Source organism: Pyrus communis, chromosome 12 (assembly GCF_041283825.1).
Source record: "Pyrus communis isolate YQ-2024b chromosome 12, ASM4128382v1, whole genome shotgun sequence".
Classification (NCBI taxonomy): Eukaryota; Viridiplantae; Streptophyta; class Magnoliopsida; order Rosales; family Rosaceae; genus Pyrus; species Pyrus communis.
This window is the reverse complement of record NC_142576.1, coordinates 23,593,518-23,610,570: the sequence shown is the minus strand read 5'-3', so window position 1 is coordinate 23,610,570 and position 17,053 is coordinate 23,593,518. Positions and strand designations below refer to the sequence as shown.

Sequence of the window (17,053 nt, the reverse complement as noted above, 5' to 3'; positions counted from 1 at the left end):
TTAGATAAGTGTAAGTCGGTCTAATAATTATTTTTCGGTGGCTGGTCAGTAGGGACAACAGCCAAGTTTGTGTGACATTCTAAGTAGTTAGATAAAACAATCTTCTGCGGGAAAGACCCTTATTTTCATATGCTACAATTGATAAATCTTATTGTTAATAAGGAAAATTAGTAGGACATTTGTGTGCTACTTTGTGGTGTGCTTTTAATCCTTTCATTTTGCTTGTCCTTTGTACGTATAAACCCTTTGTGACGGTTTCTAGTCAGTCATTTCAGGCGCCAATTAAGGCCAACCGCAAGAGCATAACCGACCGCTTCTGACTTGGTGACTTTGTAGGCAAACATGATTGAAGACGACATGGCGAGCTGAGTAAGGGAGACGAAATTGGGGTTTTGCTGTTCTTGAGAGAGGCTCTCGTGGTTCTCGTTTGCTGGATTGGAGTCCAAATTCTAATAGTGATTGGATCGGGCTGCGGTCGAGTTTCAAAATTTTTCCAGAAGGGTTTTGTCTTTGTGTGCCCTTCAGGTTGAAGAATGATCGAAGGGCTGCGGCTGAGAAAATTAGGGTTTGCTACAGACCAGTGAAAAAAAGTACAAAACTAGGGTTTGCTGCACTCTTCTTCGAATTCATCAAATTCCAGAATCTGTAGGCCAAAGGAAGTTGGAGGCGCATCCACGCATATGAGCTCGCACATGTTCAAACTGGCTTTATGCGATTAGGTACTTCGAAACAGCTTATTAATTTCAGAATCTTCGTTTTGGTTAATTGATGTTTCAGTGTTCAATTGAATAACATATTGGCTACTGCAAGTCGTAGTGAGAGTATGACTGTGGTAGATAGATTCAGTGATCTCCCGATTGGAGTTACTCATCACATCCTTTCGTTCCTTAATATAAGGGACCTCACTTGTTTCAGCATTGCGTCCAAAAGATGCAGAGAACTTTATCTGTCAACTCCGTCATTGGATTTCGGTGATTTATTACCGAAGAGAACACCCAAGGGTTCCAGCCACGTTACATGTGAGTTTAGGTTGAAGTTGTTGAGTTCATTGGATAGGTTCTTGCTTAAACGTGGGGATAATAAGATAAAGTACTTTCGTCTGTTTTGGACCGGTCACTTAATCAAAACCAGAGATCGAACACCATGCTTCTGTGTTCATGAGAATTTTCGAATAGTCAATTTAATTCACAATGCAGTGAGGTGTAATGTTGAAGTCCTTGATATTTTTTTGGAGGAAAAGTTAGCATTTCCCTTTAGTGTCTTCCTTTGTGAAACTTTGAAGTCTCTGGTGATTAATATGCCTTCCGTTGTTAAAACACCTTCGGTTGCTTTTTCCTCCAACCTTGAATACTTGGAGTTGATGAATGTAGAAATAAAAGATGAGGGGTTTTTCAAGTGGATCTCATGTTCCTGCAAATCCATCAAGGAATTAATTCTTTGCGGTCTTGGTCGCATAAAAAATATCACCATTGAAAGCTCGTCCTTGGAAAAATTTGAACTATATGACGGCTTTTGTACCCCAATCCATCTTAACATCTCAGGTGAGAAACTTGAAACCATACGCGTTTCCTGGAGATTCCGTTCGTCTAAAGGCAAATCGTTAAATATTTTTGCTCCAAAACTTAGATATTTGTTTTGGAGGGGGAATGTGATGAAGAAAGCAAACCTGGGAAAATTAGAATGTGTAGAAGAAGCATCTATGTTTCTGGAGCCTAAAGCAGATGACTTTGACAACCTGTTAAAGGTTTTTTGCAGTATGCACAGGGTTGAATATCTTGTTATAAATGAAGCAACCATTAAGGTACTGAGAACAACAATCCTTCATTCTGAATATTACTTTTCAGACCTATATATTTTAACCTGACTAATCTTTTATTTCTCACTTGCTACTTGCTAGAATAAAATGATATACGTTTCCCATTTTATGTCATTGCAGGCTTTGTTCAGGGAAGGAGGATCCACACAAGCTCGATTCAATAACCTTTCGTATTTGGAAATGGATATTCGGAGCTTTTCTGATGAGCTGGTTCCTGCATTGGTCTCTCTTTTAAGAGGAATGCCCAATTTGTGTACTTTATACATAGGTTATCACTCAAGTCGTGACACCAAATCTGATGTAGGGGTTTAGTCTACGTTTTTCATTCTAAAGAATTTGTATGGTTTCTTTTCGTTTGGAATATTTCAGTTGGGTTGCATGTTGACATTTTGCTTTTCCAGTCATCTAGTTTTGATGTGGAACACTGGAAGCTCCAACATCTGGAATTTATTCATCAAACTGAGGAGGTTACCATAGCGCTTTCCAGTGGGTCGAATGGGATTGAGTTTGCAAGGTACATACTCGAGAATGCCGAGAAGCTGGAGCAAATGACAATAATTCATTTACCCGAGCAATCTGATGCTATACAGAAGCTAAATGATAGTAGGATGATGTCCAAGGCCACAGTGATATTCAAGGAAGACAGCTAGATAACCAAGTTGTTTTGATGTTTTTCATAACTTTGTTTCATTTTATAATGTTGAAACCGTAAATTTAAATGGAAAGTAATACTCCAAAAATCTCATTATACACTCCTTACAAATGTATTTTCTTTCTAATTATTGAAAGTTTGGAGTGTAAAATGAGATTTGGAGTGCCAATAATATTTCTCATTTAAATTACCTATAAAATAAGGCGAAAAGACAATTTTTTCTTCTTTCACTAAATAAAATTATAGGCAGTAATTTAGTTTTGCACAGACCAAATTTTATTTTTCTTCAAACATCATTCACATGTCATCATAGCATCTCTCATTAAAATAAAATAAAAAAGAAACTCACATTTTCTCTATTTCTTTTACATTTCTCTTTCATATATCTTGTATAAATTAAATTTAGAGTTTGCAAAGCAAAAGGGCATAAAAGGCTGGCATGAGAAGAATATATGTTTTGATGTCAAATTTAAAACATGAAAATGAAATTTGATGGCCTATGTGGTAGTTTGACGTTTTGTATAATTTTTTGCTCCACTCGATATGTTAAATAATAATGTCATTTTATAATATATTTTTTTTTAATCTCTTTGTGGGTTCCAATTATTGAGATAACCAACCAAATTCTTGGAATACAAATAACATTTATTATATATTGCTTCACAATTATTAAAAAATTATAATATAAATTTGATACCTGCTGTCAAATTTGACAGCAGAAAATCTTGCCTACAAATGACTCAGCATCACGTAGGAAACTGAAAGCTCGGTTGGAAAGAGTTTGCTGCCATTTTTTACTATTGTATATCTGTTGACCCTAAAAACTATCATGCCTACGTGGCGCGCAGGCCGAGTAATTATTAAGTTAACTACGTCATTCGATTATCTGCAAGGCGTGCCAACTCGTTGGCCGAGCTCAATCAGGAGTAAAATATGTTGATGTTGCGTTAAGCGTGCTGCTGACTTCTGGATCTCGCAACTGCAGCCGAGGAAGGAACACGTCTCGGCCTTCGGGTTCTAGAGCCTGAAGACAAGGCTGTTAGTTTTGTGAAGTTCAATATCATATTCGGCTTTCAATGTGCCGAATGTAGTAACTTGGTAACACCTCACTTCGCCGAGAAGGCTGATGAGATGACCTCTACCAACAAGGGCTCGAAAATCCTTGTCGACGGAGACTTGGATAGGTAATCAGTCAGCCGAAGCAGTGCTGTTTATCCAAACTAAAGGTGTTTCTTGATCGACTAATTCTACAGCTCCAATGTTGTTTATCCAAACTGAAGATGTCGCCAGTTGTCTTCACAGTGCTGTTTATCCAAACTGAAGATGTGTCGGCAGGAAAAAGAAAATAAAAATCTCAAGGTTATTGAGAGGTTTCGCGTAGAGCGAGAGTTTGCGCAAGGCAGTTTGTGTGTTGAATTGGCAGGGCTTCCAAAATGTTGCACGATGGCTTGTATTTATTGCAACGAGCCTGCTCTTAGCCGAACTAGAGATGTACTTGGACTAGGACTCCTTAATCCGATCCAATTAGGCTTCGGCCAATCCTAGTTCCAACAGGACTTTGAACCAAGCTCTATAATGAACCAGATTCATTTCCTAATTCTCAGCGCCTTCAGCTTCGAGACCCATCATTGTACCAGGATTAGACCGATTTTCCTTTATTCGAATCAATCCTTCTCACAATAGGACTCGGTCGACCTAATTGGGCAGCCTATGGCGGCTGGATGGCCCACAATACTTTTGGAAGAGTACTGAGCCGAGAACAAACCTAGGCTCAACCCAATAATATTATTTTGGGCTCAAACATTGCCTCCTCGCTTCTGAGGTCTTCGGCCTGCAAATCTTGGCCGAACTCTAACCTTGAACAAGCGAAATCGCCTCCTTAGCATATTACTAAAGGACATTGAGAAACCTCAAATTTCACGACCACTGAGATGCATTTATGGAGCACGATTACGCGATTTCAACCATGTCAGATCTTTTTGCCACGTGGCATCTTTCCGACATGTCTGCCCCTAATAATGACGCTTGAGGAGTGCGGCTTACGGAAACATCGTTTCACCATAAACTCACCACCAAATATAATCGTGCAACCTTGATTCGCGAATTTTTTGGCATCTTTAAGTTCGTGCGAGCACCGAAACATCCTTTCATCATAAAACTCACAGTCACACGCCATTATGCATCTTTAATCTGCAAGTTTTTCGGCTTCTTTGTTTAGATTCACTAAATATCCGTCATGATTACATAACATTGCGGTTGAATCTACCCTTAGCTCTTCATAATAAAACTATTGATCTTCTTCCTCAAAGCCTATAAATACCTAACTTTCTTCATTCAGAGTTTTACACTCTCAAGACTCTTAAATTTCTTTACCATTTGTTCTCAAACTCAGAAAACCAACCTTACTTTGAAACCCAGAAAACCTTCATCCTCTTCAATGGCTGCCAACACTTTCATCACCAAGTTGTCGAGGAATGCAATAAATGTTAAAGCATCACTGATCGAAACACTATCAAAACCATCAAATTTGAGGATGAGCTAAACACTTCTCACCAAACCCTCGGCCCACTTTTCAAGGATAATGTTCTAGAAGTAATTACCCAGATGCTCAAAGACCACTGCCTGAAACCCTTATTCTAAGGGTATGATTGGTCAAAATGGGATTTGGCCAAACCCCAAGGTGTCTGGCCCTCGATTACTGCATCCTGGGCTGCTTGGGTCACTTAGATAAAGCCATACTTTGACAACGAGTGGAAATCTCTTGGCATTTTTTATGCCATCAAACTCTCGACCATCGAGATAAACTTAGATAGAGAACTCATGATAGCTTCCTTAAGCTTCTGGTGCTCTGCCACCAACACGATGGTTCTCCCTCTTGGCCACCTTGGCCTAACGATTCTAGACATCTCGGTTATACTTGGCACATCTCCCACCAGCTTCCCGGTCGATATTTCTCTTACCAAGTATAAGTTCGACCTAGACCTGAAGATGTTCTTCAAAGAACGTGTTGTTGAAGCCCTAATGAAGGGTGACCAAAAGCCATCGAAAGAGGATGTGCAGAAACTATACAAGAACTTTTTCAACAACAAGACTCTGATCACCCACTTCGCCTGCTCAAAAAAAGAAGATCTCAATAAGGGAGAACTTGGGGCTTTCTTATTCTACTGGTACAACAAATATGTCTTTTTTGCTAAGTCAAATAAATGTTTCGCCGAGAACATGTCAGTCGCAGATGCCCTTGCCAACGTTCACGTCCTGACTCTCAGTCCAGATGTCTTTGCCAACCTTACCAGGTGTTTGGCCAAAGAAACCTTGGGGAGAATCAACCCCCTCCAAAACGGCCCATTCTGGGTCTTCCAGCTCTGGCTGCAAGTTTACTTCTCGACACTGCGGCCAAAAATCCCAAGCTTCAGTTCCTCTAAAGCGATGGGTCTGGAGCTGGCTTCACGCCCCATCCCTACTCACTCTGTCGAACAAATTTTCAGATATTTCTTCAACCTAGAAGATTTGTCCGACAACGAATTCCAAATCTGTTATCACTGGACATATCCATCCTCCCTCATCCTTCCACAATCAGCATGGGAAGCGGCCAATGATGTCGATCATCGGAAGTCCTAGAGATCATTCATCATGACTCGTGACTTGCCATATGGTTGCAAAGCTCGGGCGAGGTAGTTGCGAGGTCTACCATCCTAATTTCCTAGCTCACCAACTAGGCTATCTCCAAGGGTGCCCTTTGCCGTTCCTTTCTTCTCCTTCCCTTTTGAGCGGAAAGCGCATCTCCAGCTCCTCGAAAAGAGAATGCAAGATAGCCGAGAAAGAGTTCACCGAGCAGTGCACCAAATTCTGCCTTCGATCAAAAACCCTAGAGTCCCGATATGCCAGCACTTTTGTCGACTTGTGGGATGCTTACACTAAGGATTTCTTCTATACACCGGTCGAAGAAACTCTTTGACAGCCATCCAAAGAAAATTCTTACACCGAAGTCCAAAGAAACGGCCTAAGGTATACAATTTTCCTTTTTACTTTTCTTGCTTGTTTATTTCGAATTTCTTTTTTATTCAAGTTCAGTGTTTTTAGGTGGCTGAACCATAAAAATGGCCGAGGTGGTTGCGATGGCCGTGGCTAAGAAAAAACTTGCCCCTCCTGTGAAAAAGGTGGCAACTAATGTGCCAACTCCGTCGAGCAAAACGACCCCGCCGAGACGGCAGGAGACATTCCAGCCTAAAAAATGTGTCAAGCAATTGGCAAAGAAGGGGGAGCAGAAGATTCACGTTATCTCTAGCCACATTATGGGATCAACTGCTCCTAGCGTTTCTCTTCCTCTTCCTGTCATGGAGGCCTAGACAAGAGAATTGCAAAATCCTCCGATGGATCAGGCAACTAAAATTCGCGCCACTATTCCGGCCATGGTCGAACCAGTCGTCGCTCCATTGGTCGAGGGTCCTGCAACTCTAGGGTCATTTGTTACTCTTTGGGTCGGCCCAGTAGCTAATACTGTGGGGAAGGTAGCCACTCTGGCCAAGAAATGCCCTCCCCTAAAAAAGAAATCAATAATCATCGTAGAAAAAGAGGTACGACCATTTTTGTCAGCAATATCTTTTTCAGGAGACCCTTTTTCTGTCTAGGAGGATGAGAGTGAAGAACCTTTGTCGGTGAGGTGCCCCCGACCGGCCGAACTGCCACCCACCAATCCTCAACTGGTGGTCAAAGCGGTTGGCCAAGTTAACCCTCCTGCTATCAAAGCGAATACGGGGCATGAAGCGGTACCTCCTGTCAAAACAGAAGCGACGGCAGAAACGCCGATTCATCTCCAAGATTAGAATCTCGGCATTCCTCCACAGAAGGTTACTTCAGCTTTTGTAAGAACCTTCATTATATTTTTATTAACTTAATGCTTTAGAATTCTAAACCGAGAAAATATTAAATGTCAGGTGCCCAATTACTCGTTTCACCGAAATATGCGTCGAATAGTGTTATCTATATTTCATGGCCACCTCAGTGGCCGTTAAACATAGATAACCTTCATCGGCCACGTGAATTAAAAAGCAGTCTTAAACACTGGGTTCGGCCATTAAGCTCTCTAGGTTGAGTAACGAACCAAGAGACATGCCCGAAGTCTCTTCTCGGCAAGTCTAACACAAATTTCTTCTCTTCTATATTCTTTAAGATTTTCCTTTTTCTAAAATCTTTTTATGTGAAGCCTTCATGGGAAGTTGAGCTCGACTCCCTTCTTTCCAGTTCTTTGGGGACGACCGATCCTTCTGCCACTACAGCCAAACCTCTGCATCAACGACCAAGTCAAATGCCCTTGTCAAGCTACATGACCTCTTGTCTCTCTCGGCTTCTCAAATCCTTGAACTCAAAGTTCTCGACTCTATAGGAGAATGTTTAGACGACCTTGCAGTCGACGACCTACTAAACAATGAAACTGTCACTCACATGTCTTCTATCCTCGAACGAACCCGAGAATATTTTGATTTCTTCGAGAAAGCTCTTCGGGCAAAAGACGACTTTAAGGTTGCAAGGGTCGTTGAAAAAGCTTTTCATCCAAAGGTCAAGGCGATAAAGGTGAAGAAAGAACAATTAGCCGACATTCACCGTTAAATTGCAGAACTCCAATATCAGAGGTTGGCCATTACTTCTGAGCTTGCGAAGGATTTCGACTCGATTAAACCTCGTTTGACCGAATATGCGGCTAGCGCGAAATGGATCGAGCAGCTGAATATGGGTAAGAGAACTCGGCAAGCTGCGATTACAATGAGCGAAGTAAGGTGGTTAAAATTAAAAGCCGCATATGAAGCTTTCCTTCATTCATCACCTTAGAACTGTTTAATTGTAAGCTGGTCGACCAGCTCTATTTGTAAATTTTTTTTTTTTTTTGTGAAATTAATGAAATGAACTTTTATTCTCGTATCTCCCAAGTGACTGGATATTTTTTTTTTTTTTTTTAACTTCCCGTTGATCAAAAGTTTAGGAACTAAACCGGTTCAAACCTTGAGGTGGTATGACCCCTTGCCAAAAACTCTGTGGACGATGAATGGTTCTTCTTAATTTGACGACTATTTCCCAAATCTAGGATCTTTAGTTCTTACCGGCAACACAGTTTACCAAACTAGATCTCGCCGAACGTCTTTTGTCTAACCCATTGATTATAAGCTCGCTTGGCGATCTTTTTCTGTGCCACCAACAAATTATAGGCATCAAGCCAAACTTGCTCAAGTCCTCTAACTCTTACCTCATGGCCTGATTATACTCGGCACTAAACAAACTGCTTTGTTCGATTACTCGTAACGAGTTTATACTTAGCTCGACTGGCAGCATCGTGTCGTGCCCGTAAGTCAACGCATATGGAGACGTCCCTATTGCTGATCAGAGTGAAGTTCGATACGCCCATAATGCCTCGTTTAACTTCAAATGCCACATCACAGGCTTCTCTTGAATCATTTTTTTTAGGATACCAATTAAGACTTTATTACTTACTTCGGCCTGTCCGTTTGCCTGTGGGTAATAAGGCATGGACTGTTCTAGCCGAATTTTTAAACTTGTCGTGTATTCTTTAAACCGAACTGCTGTGAAAATCGTGTCATTGTCTGTTATAATCGTTTCTGGTACACCAAATCTTGTCACAATATTTTCCTCCACAAATCTACAAACTTCTTTTGAGGTTAACTCAGCGTATGACTTTGCCTCATCCCATTTAGTGAAATAATCGGTTGCTACGAATATCCATGCATGCTTTGCTGATTCGGAAAATGGTGTGATCTTGCCGATTACATCCAAGGCCCATCATCTAAACAGCCCTGGTTTAGTGACCGAGTGAAGCAATTCGGCCGGGATTCTCTGCACAGGTCTATGGATCTGACATTGTACACACCCTGGCACATATTCAACGGAATCTTTCAACATACTCGGCCAAAAATAACTGTGTCGATGAAGTAACCAACGCGTTTTTCGTCCGGATTGATGCGTTCTGCATATTCCTTCGTGTACTTCCGCAATAGCTTGGGTTGCTTATTCTGGGCCGAGGCATAATAATAATAGGCCTTCTTCACCTTTGAGTACAACTCATTTTGATATACTACATAATTTGTGGCATGTACCTTTATCTTGCGGTCGTGTTTGCCCATGGGATTATCAAGGTATTGCATAATTGACCTTCTCCAATCTTCTGTTAATGTCTTAACAGCGCAAACATCTACAGGACCCTCTCGTTCCAACAATGAAGGTAGGGATATGACTCATGTATAGATCACAGGATCGTGTTCAAGAACTTGATGATTAACCATAGCCGGGTGTGGTCGCCGCACTACTGGTATTACCCGGCCTAGTTTGCCCTCCAAGAGTTGTGCTCCGGAAGCTACTTGTGCCAGTTCGTCTGCTTCAGTGTTTCGAAAGCGAGAGATGTGCTCGAATGTGATTCCTTCAAACAACTTGGCCAAATAGTTGGCAATCATGTGATAGGGCACCAAAGTACAACTCATGCACCGAAAAGTGCCATTGAGTTGGTTAATCACAAGTTCTGAATCACCAAGGACGATGATGTGGGCTGCTCTTAAGTCATGAAGGACAGTAAGGCCGATGATGAGGCCTTCATATTCGACCTGATTATTCGTACAATCGAAATCTAGCTTGAGCGAAAAATACCAGCGGTAGTGATCTAAGGATTGAATGACGATACCAACACCAGCCGAGGTCGAGGTACTAAAGCCATCAAAGTACATCGTCCAATAATTGTCACGTGTTTCCACCATGCCAATTTCGACATCATTGCCCCCGAAATCATATAGAGAGGGATGATGGGCCAAAAAATCAGCTAATGCTTGTCCTTTGATGGCTTTTTGGGGCACGTATTGCAAACTAAACTCGAACAGGGCCATTGTCCACTTCCCAATTCGGCCTTTTATTATAGGCCGCATGAGCATGTAATGAATAACATATGTATGGGCGATGACTTGAGTAACCGATGGGAGCAAGTAATGCCAGAGTTTTAATACGGCGAAAAACTAGGTCAAGCAGAGCTTCTCAATAAGTGAATAATTAATCTCTGGTGAATTAAGTTTTCGACTGAGATAGAAGATAGCTTACTCATGCCTGGCATCGTTGTCTTAAGTAAGAAGACAACCAATAGATTCCTTGGCTGCCGAAATATACAACTTGAGAGGCTTGCTACGCCGAGGAGTTGTAAGGGAAACCTTGATTTGTGTAAAAGCGTCTTGGTACTCTTTGCGCCATTCAAATTTGTCAGTATCCTTGAGTTTCAAAAGCATGGAAAACGCCTTCATCTTTCCGGGCGAATTAACAATGAAGCGGTGGAGGAAATTAATCTTACCGAGTAGGGACTGTAGTTGCTTCTTGGTCCTCGAAGGTGGAGCGCCAATGATTGCTCGTGCCTTGTTTTCGTCCACCTCGATGCCTCGAAGATGCACGAGGAAACCTAAGAAATTGTTGGCTAATACGCCAAATGCACATTTGGATGGGTTCATTTTAAGGTTATGTTGGCGCATACGAAGGAAAGCTTGCCGAAGGTCATCTAAATGCGTGCGGTGGCGCTTCGAATTCATGAAGTTCCAGACTCTGTAGGACCAAGATTGAAGAGCATCCCCGCAATTGATCCCGCACATATTCCTAATGGCTTTGTGCGATTAGGTACTTCGAAGCAGCTTATTAATTTCAGAATCTTTGTTTTGGTTAATTGATTCAGTGTTCAATTGAAAAACATATTTCGTGGAACGCAAACTGAAGGTATTGGCTACCCCAAGTCTTATTGGAGAGTATGACTATGGTAGATAGATTCAGTGATCTCCCAATGTACTTGCTTATCGTATCCTTTCCTTGCTTACTATAAGGGACCTCACTTGTTTTGGCATGGCGTCCAAAAGATGCAGAGAACTTTATCCGTCAACTCCTTCATTGGAGTTACGTGATTTCTTACCGAAGACAACTCCCATGGGCGAGTTTAGGTAGTTCAGCCGCTTTGTTGAGTTCATTGGATAGGTTCTTGCTTCAGCGTGGTGATAATAGGATAAACTACTTCGGTATTTTTTGTAATGGTCACTATGACCAAGGCAGAAATAGAACACATGCTCGTGTGTTAATGTGCGTTCTCAACTAATCGATTGGATTCACAATGCAGTGGGGTGTAATTGTAAACACGAAAAAGTTCCTGAAACAAGAATACGTGTACAAAATATATTTTGTGTTTAATGATTTTTGGGGTTACAATCTCTTTGTAATTTGATCCTCTGATTCTATCTTCGTAGGGTGTAGGTTTGTGGATGAGTTGTTGATCCAAAGGGCCGTTGGGGCTTGATCTAGGGATGAACAGTTGATGAACGGATCTTCGAGGGCTTTTGGGCTTGATCTTGAAGGTTGATGGATGAGCGGATCTTCAAGGGCTTTTGGGCCTAATCTTGAAGACTGGGTGTATGGATTTCTTCAAGGGGCCGTCGGGGCTTGATCTTGAGGGTTGATGGATGAGCGGATCTTCAAGGGCTTTTGGGCCTAATCTTGAAGACTGATTGGATGTGTGGATTTGTTGAGGTTGTTGATCCAAAGGGCCGTTGAGGCTTGATCTTAGGACGAACGGATGATGAACACTTTCTTCAAGGGGCCGTCGGGGCTTGATCTTGAGTCGGCGGAAGTTCTTCAAGGGCCGTTGGGGCTTGACCTTGAAGGAGGGTTTGACGAAGAACGAAGAGTGTTTTCTTGATCCTTCGGGATTTTGCTTGAGAGCTTTAGAGTTTCAAGGCTTCAAGGTTTTGGTGTGATGTAAATTCCCTTCTTTCTTTCTCTTCTTCTTCCTTTCTTTCTCCCTTTCTTTCTCCCTCCTTCTTCCCTTTGAAATGAATGCCTTGGCCTCCTATTTATAGAATTCCAAAACTTGATTTTTTGGATTTAAATAATCAGATGAAATAAATCATTTCTGCCAGATATTGACACGTGTCCTATTTGATGACCTTTCCAATTTATTTCGATTTTTCGTTGAGTCACACGCTACATGTAAAATTTATGTGACACGTGAGCGTTGAAATTTTAATTATTGGTTAACATTCATTTCACCGAAATTTCGATGTCTACAAATGCCCCCACTTCAAGGCGCGTCGTAGACATGTGCTTGTCACGTGTAGAAGATGCGTTTTGAAGTTCCTTAATGTAGATGTCGATCCAAGGGCCGTCGGGGCTTGATCTTGAATTGGGCTGGAAATTTCTTCAAGGGCCATCGAGGCTTGATCTTGAGTTCGACTGGAAGATATTCTGGTTTCCTCCAATCGTTGATTTTCCACAAGCTTAATCTTGAACTGGGCTGGAAGATTTTTTTGGTCTCCTCCGAAGGTCTGAACTTACTCCTTTTATCTGGAGTTGAATTTGATTCAAGGGTGGTGAACACTTGATTTTGAATCGGACTTGTGATTTCTTCAAGGGCCATTGAGGCTTGATCTTGAACTGGGCTGAAGGATTCTTCTGGTCTCCTCCGCTCGTTGATTTTCCTTTGTGCTACTCTTGAACTGGGCAGCAGGATTCTTTTGGTCTCCCCCCAAAGGTCTACGAGCGGTTTCAGGATATGGCAGGCAAGTACGAGGTGGAGGTGCTGACCTGTTTCTTTGTTCAATCTTTCCAATTCGTATTGAATACGAATCGGAAAGATTGAAGTTTCCTTGTCCCTTCTCTGGCAGTGTATCAACCGTTGAAGATGACTACTCGAGAGCAATACTAGGTAAGCAATCAGGAATAGATTCCAGGTAGTCGGTTCCAGATCGGAAGACTGACTCCAAGTGCCGGCTGATTGCTTCTTTCACTTTGTCATGCGAGTAAGAACAAGGACAAAGGAAAAGACAGGGAAAAAGCATGATATGAGATACCTTTGCTTTCGAAGAAGCAGCGAATGAATCAACACATATATTTGTTGTGCTTGTCTCCACATGCTTCGATGTATCATTTTCACTTGCCTTACTTGCTCCCCTTTGCAGAAGTGGTATTTCCTTATGCAGGTTTAGCCTCTTCTCTTGTAGTATTTGTCCTCCGATGCAGGAGTTGAATGCAACATTTGCATTTAAATGGTGCTTCACTTCTTGGTGGCAACTGGTTTGAGTGGAGGTTCCGACATATTGCTTTCTCTGTCCTTGTCTTGGCAGGTGAGAACAAGGGCAAAGGAAAAGATAGGGAAAAAGCATGATATGAGATACCTTTGCTTTCGCCCTTGATGATATGAGATACCTTTGCTTTTGAAGAAGCGGTGAATGAATCAGCACATGCTTCAATCTATCGTTTCCTCCTGGGTCATCTGTACTCCAGGCATCTGGTATCTTCAAAGGTTGAATAGGTTTTCTTAAAGGAAGAAGAAGAATTGTGTATTTCGAGAGGCTTTGCTGGGAGTGCGCCCTCAGAGGTGAGGAAGAGTTGGGCATTTTCTTCAGGTCTGCCTTGCCATAAGAGACGAAGGTCGACACATATAGGGATTTCTTAATAGCAAGTGGTGGTACCGTTCTTTTACCCTTGTCGACAAACGTCTCTTCGATATCTGAACGACGCCTCTTCGATTTCTGAACGACGCCTCTTCGATTTCTGAACGAGCGCCACTTTTGACAAAGTTGCACGCGTTTTCTGAAAAGCAGAGAAAGCGTCGCCGAACTTTGCACTTGTCGGCTAAAGACGTGTAGTTGCGATGATGGCCTCCACGTGTTCTCGACTTTGTCAGATATCTTTTGACAAAGTTGAACGCGTTTTCTGAAAAGCTGCGAACGCGTCGCCGAACTTCACGCAGGAAAATCCGGATTTTTGAATCGGTGGTCGTGTCGCCTTGGCTTTTTATAGCGGTATTGATCACCCCAACATTCACACTCTGAAGATTGCCCATTCTTGAAAAATTGTCTCCGACCCTTTGAAATTTTTTTTTATATATATATTCCCCACATGGTGCAGGGAGGAAATTGCAGAGGAGCTTGGAGTAGTCAGTGGATGCTGTTGTTGCGGCTATGGAGTTTGGAGAGCTGAAGCAACGGAGTTCGGAGAAAGTCTTTGGGTGTGAGTTGACAAACTTTGGTTTTGTCAATCTCATTCAAAGGCAGCAGCAGAGGCAAGCAGATGGATGAGGTCTTTGGATGTGAATTGACAAACTTTGTTTTTGTTAATCACATTCAAAGGCAGCAGCCATGGCGGAGGTGCAGAAGCATCCAGAGCTTGAAGCAGAGTGTAAGGCGTCGAGCTTCACGATCGGCTAGTCGTTTGACAGCGGTCACTGAAGTTCTTCGCCGATTTTGACCACGGTGGCCAGAGTGAAGCTGAGGGACTTGCAGGCGAGGAGCTGCATGGATGGAGAGGAAGAAGTGCCTTGTCGTGTTCCGTCATCTCAAGCTTGCTCGGCGACTCAACAACCACATGTCCACCGCCTTCGACGACGGCGTCTCCGAGCCCACCGCCGTGCAAAAATCTGCAGTTGGCTCCGTTCTTGCAGTAGCCTCTGGCGAAATACAAGCAGGGTTTCCACCCAAACCCTGAGTTGGGGTCCTCCAAGCTCACGTCGCTGACTGAGCAACTTCGTCGGTGGAGCGGGGAGCGGAGCTCTTGTGTGTTTTGGTTTTCTTCAGATTTAGGCTGAAGGAAAACATGTGGGTGCTGCCATTTTTGGACTGCTTCGTGTTGTTGTTGCAGGTATAGAGAAACGCAGGGGTTGCTAGCGTATAATAGATTCTTTGCTGACCAAAGTTTGTTCAAGAAGACACCTACCTGCAAAACAAAATTACTTCTGATTGTTGTTTGTGGTTTGTTCCCCTTCCCTGCAAGACTCAATTCGAAATCGCCGGCAATGGGATTAGTCTTACGTTGCTTCTTTTCTCTTAATCTCTCTCTTAATTTCTGCAGTCTCTCTTCTTTCTGTGTCCCGTGTTGAAGACCAACACATCGGCATCTCTCCACTTTACAGAATTCCAATCCATTTGATCCACTTTCAGAGTTGTTCTGACATTTTGCAAAGCTCCAGAAGGAGGACGGCTCTGCAGCACCAGAAACGGAGACCTGTAGTACTCCACAGTGCAGTTAAAATCCTTGAATTTGAAGACCAAGAACCCTTTGTGCTTAGTGATTGGTTTTCCATTAACTTCGTAGATTGAATCCTCATTAGGAACTTCAGAAGAGAGCATGCACAGGAGTGATTCCCATTGGTTTCTCCCGATCGAATCGCCAACAAAAACAAGCCGCTTGTTACGCAGTTTTTTCAACATCAACTTCGCGTCAAATCTGGGCAAGTTGCAATGCCTGGGTTGCCATCTCCACTTGGTGTAAAATAAATCAGGACGGCCATTCTCCGAGCACCTAAACCCTTCATCCAAAAACCGGCAATCGTTGGATTGATACAGCAGATACGCCTCGTCCCACACCCAATCCCCTTCAAACACGTCACACCCACCACCCTCTTCTTCCAGAAACTCAACCCTCCGGTGCTTGCCCGGCCAGTTACTCTGCAGCCACATAAACCGCTCCGATTGGCCTGGGGAACTGAAACCCTTTGGCCAAAGCTCTGTCATCCAAGTAAACGAAGCACAGAATCACGCAAACACTGGCAAAGAAGAATCCCAGAACGCCCAGGGACGGCTCAAACGGCTTCAAACGCCTGAACTTTTTGAAAGCTTCGAAGAACTGAATGGTTTCCGGGTCGGGCTGGGATGAGTGCTTAGACATTGGAGCTTGAACTCGAATTCTGGGATGTGGGTTTTGCTCTGGTCAAGTTTTTAAAGGACAGAGAGAGAGAGAGAGAGAGAGGTGTGGTGTGAATGCGGGAGAGAGAATTAGGATTTCGTTGCAGAAGCATTTGTTGGAGAAGGCTTTCCCGGATGCGGCGGCGAGAGATCCAGCTTCTCCGACTTCCTCCGCCACGAAGCGACACCGTTCCTCGCCATCTTCCGAATTGGAATCAGAGAAGTTAAAAACAAGGGTTGCTCTGCTTTCTGTGGCTGAAGTTTTATACAGTGGACAAATGGTGGAGAGAAATGGCGAGGTAAAAGTTGTCTGTCTGCGTCCGCAGCTCTCGGAAAGGCGCCATTGGTGGTGGCCATGGAATTGGGTGGATCGAGACGATCGAAAACCTGAGAATTTTGGGGATTTTTTTGAAGGGCTGAGGAGAAATGATGAGATTGGAGATTGACGCCAAGGAGACGAGTACTCAGTCAAGCCCAAGGCCCATTGAAGGAATTGCCTGCGGCTTGAGAGAAAGTAGGGCCCGGTTCTTTTGGGTATATGGGCCTTCATCATCAACACAACAATCCAGCCCACTATTTTGGGTTTTTTCGACATTTTGCTCTTTTTTTTTTTTTTTTTTTTTTTTTTTACAAATAACATGTAATTTTTTTTGTACAAAGAATGTAATAATATTGACTTTCATTAGTCACTTTTACTACAACCTTATTTTGATGTGACTGAACTCAAAATTAAACGTTCAAGCTACCTACATACCCTTCCAACAAAGAGATCAAGTCGAAACGTAGTTCAAATGCTTTTTTTTTTTTTTTTGTTGGTGCCGTACACAGTTTATGCTCTTGCGGGCTAGGAGCATTTGTTTATCACCTTTTAGGCTCGTGCGAACGAGGAGC

General features: G+C 42.7%; 1 protein-coding gene and 1 pseudogene across 1 annotated transcript; one reads left to right on the top strand and one right to left on the bottom strand.

Moving 5' to 3' along the window:
* The first annotated feature begins 268 nt into the window (after positions 1 to 268).
* Positions 269 to 2,655, top strand: LOC137744572 (putative F-box/FBD/LRR-repeat protein At5g44950). The gene is made up of 3 exons (XM_068484352.2): positions 269 to 1,801; positions 1,937 to 2,116; positions 2,218 to 2,655. Exons 1-3 carry the CDS (start codon positions 824 to 826, stop codon positions 2,464 to 2,466), a joined length of 1,407 nt encoding a protein of 468 aa, XP_068340453.2. The 5' UTR covers positions 269 to 823; the 3' UTR covers positions 2,467 to 2,655.
* A 12,661-nt stretch (positions 2,656 to 15,316) lies between these two features.
* Positions 15,317 to 16,220, bottom strand: LOC137712294 (protein trichome birefringence-like 10 pseudogene; annotated as a pseudogene).
* Positions 16,221 to 17,053: the final 833 nt, after the last annotated feature.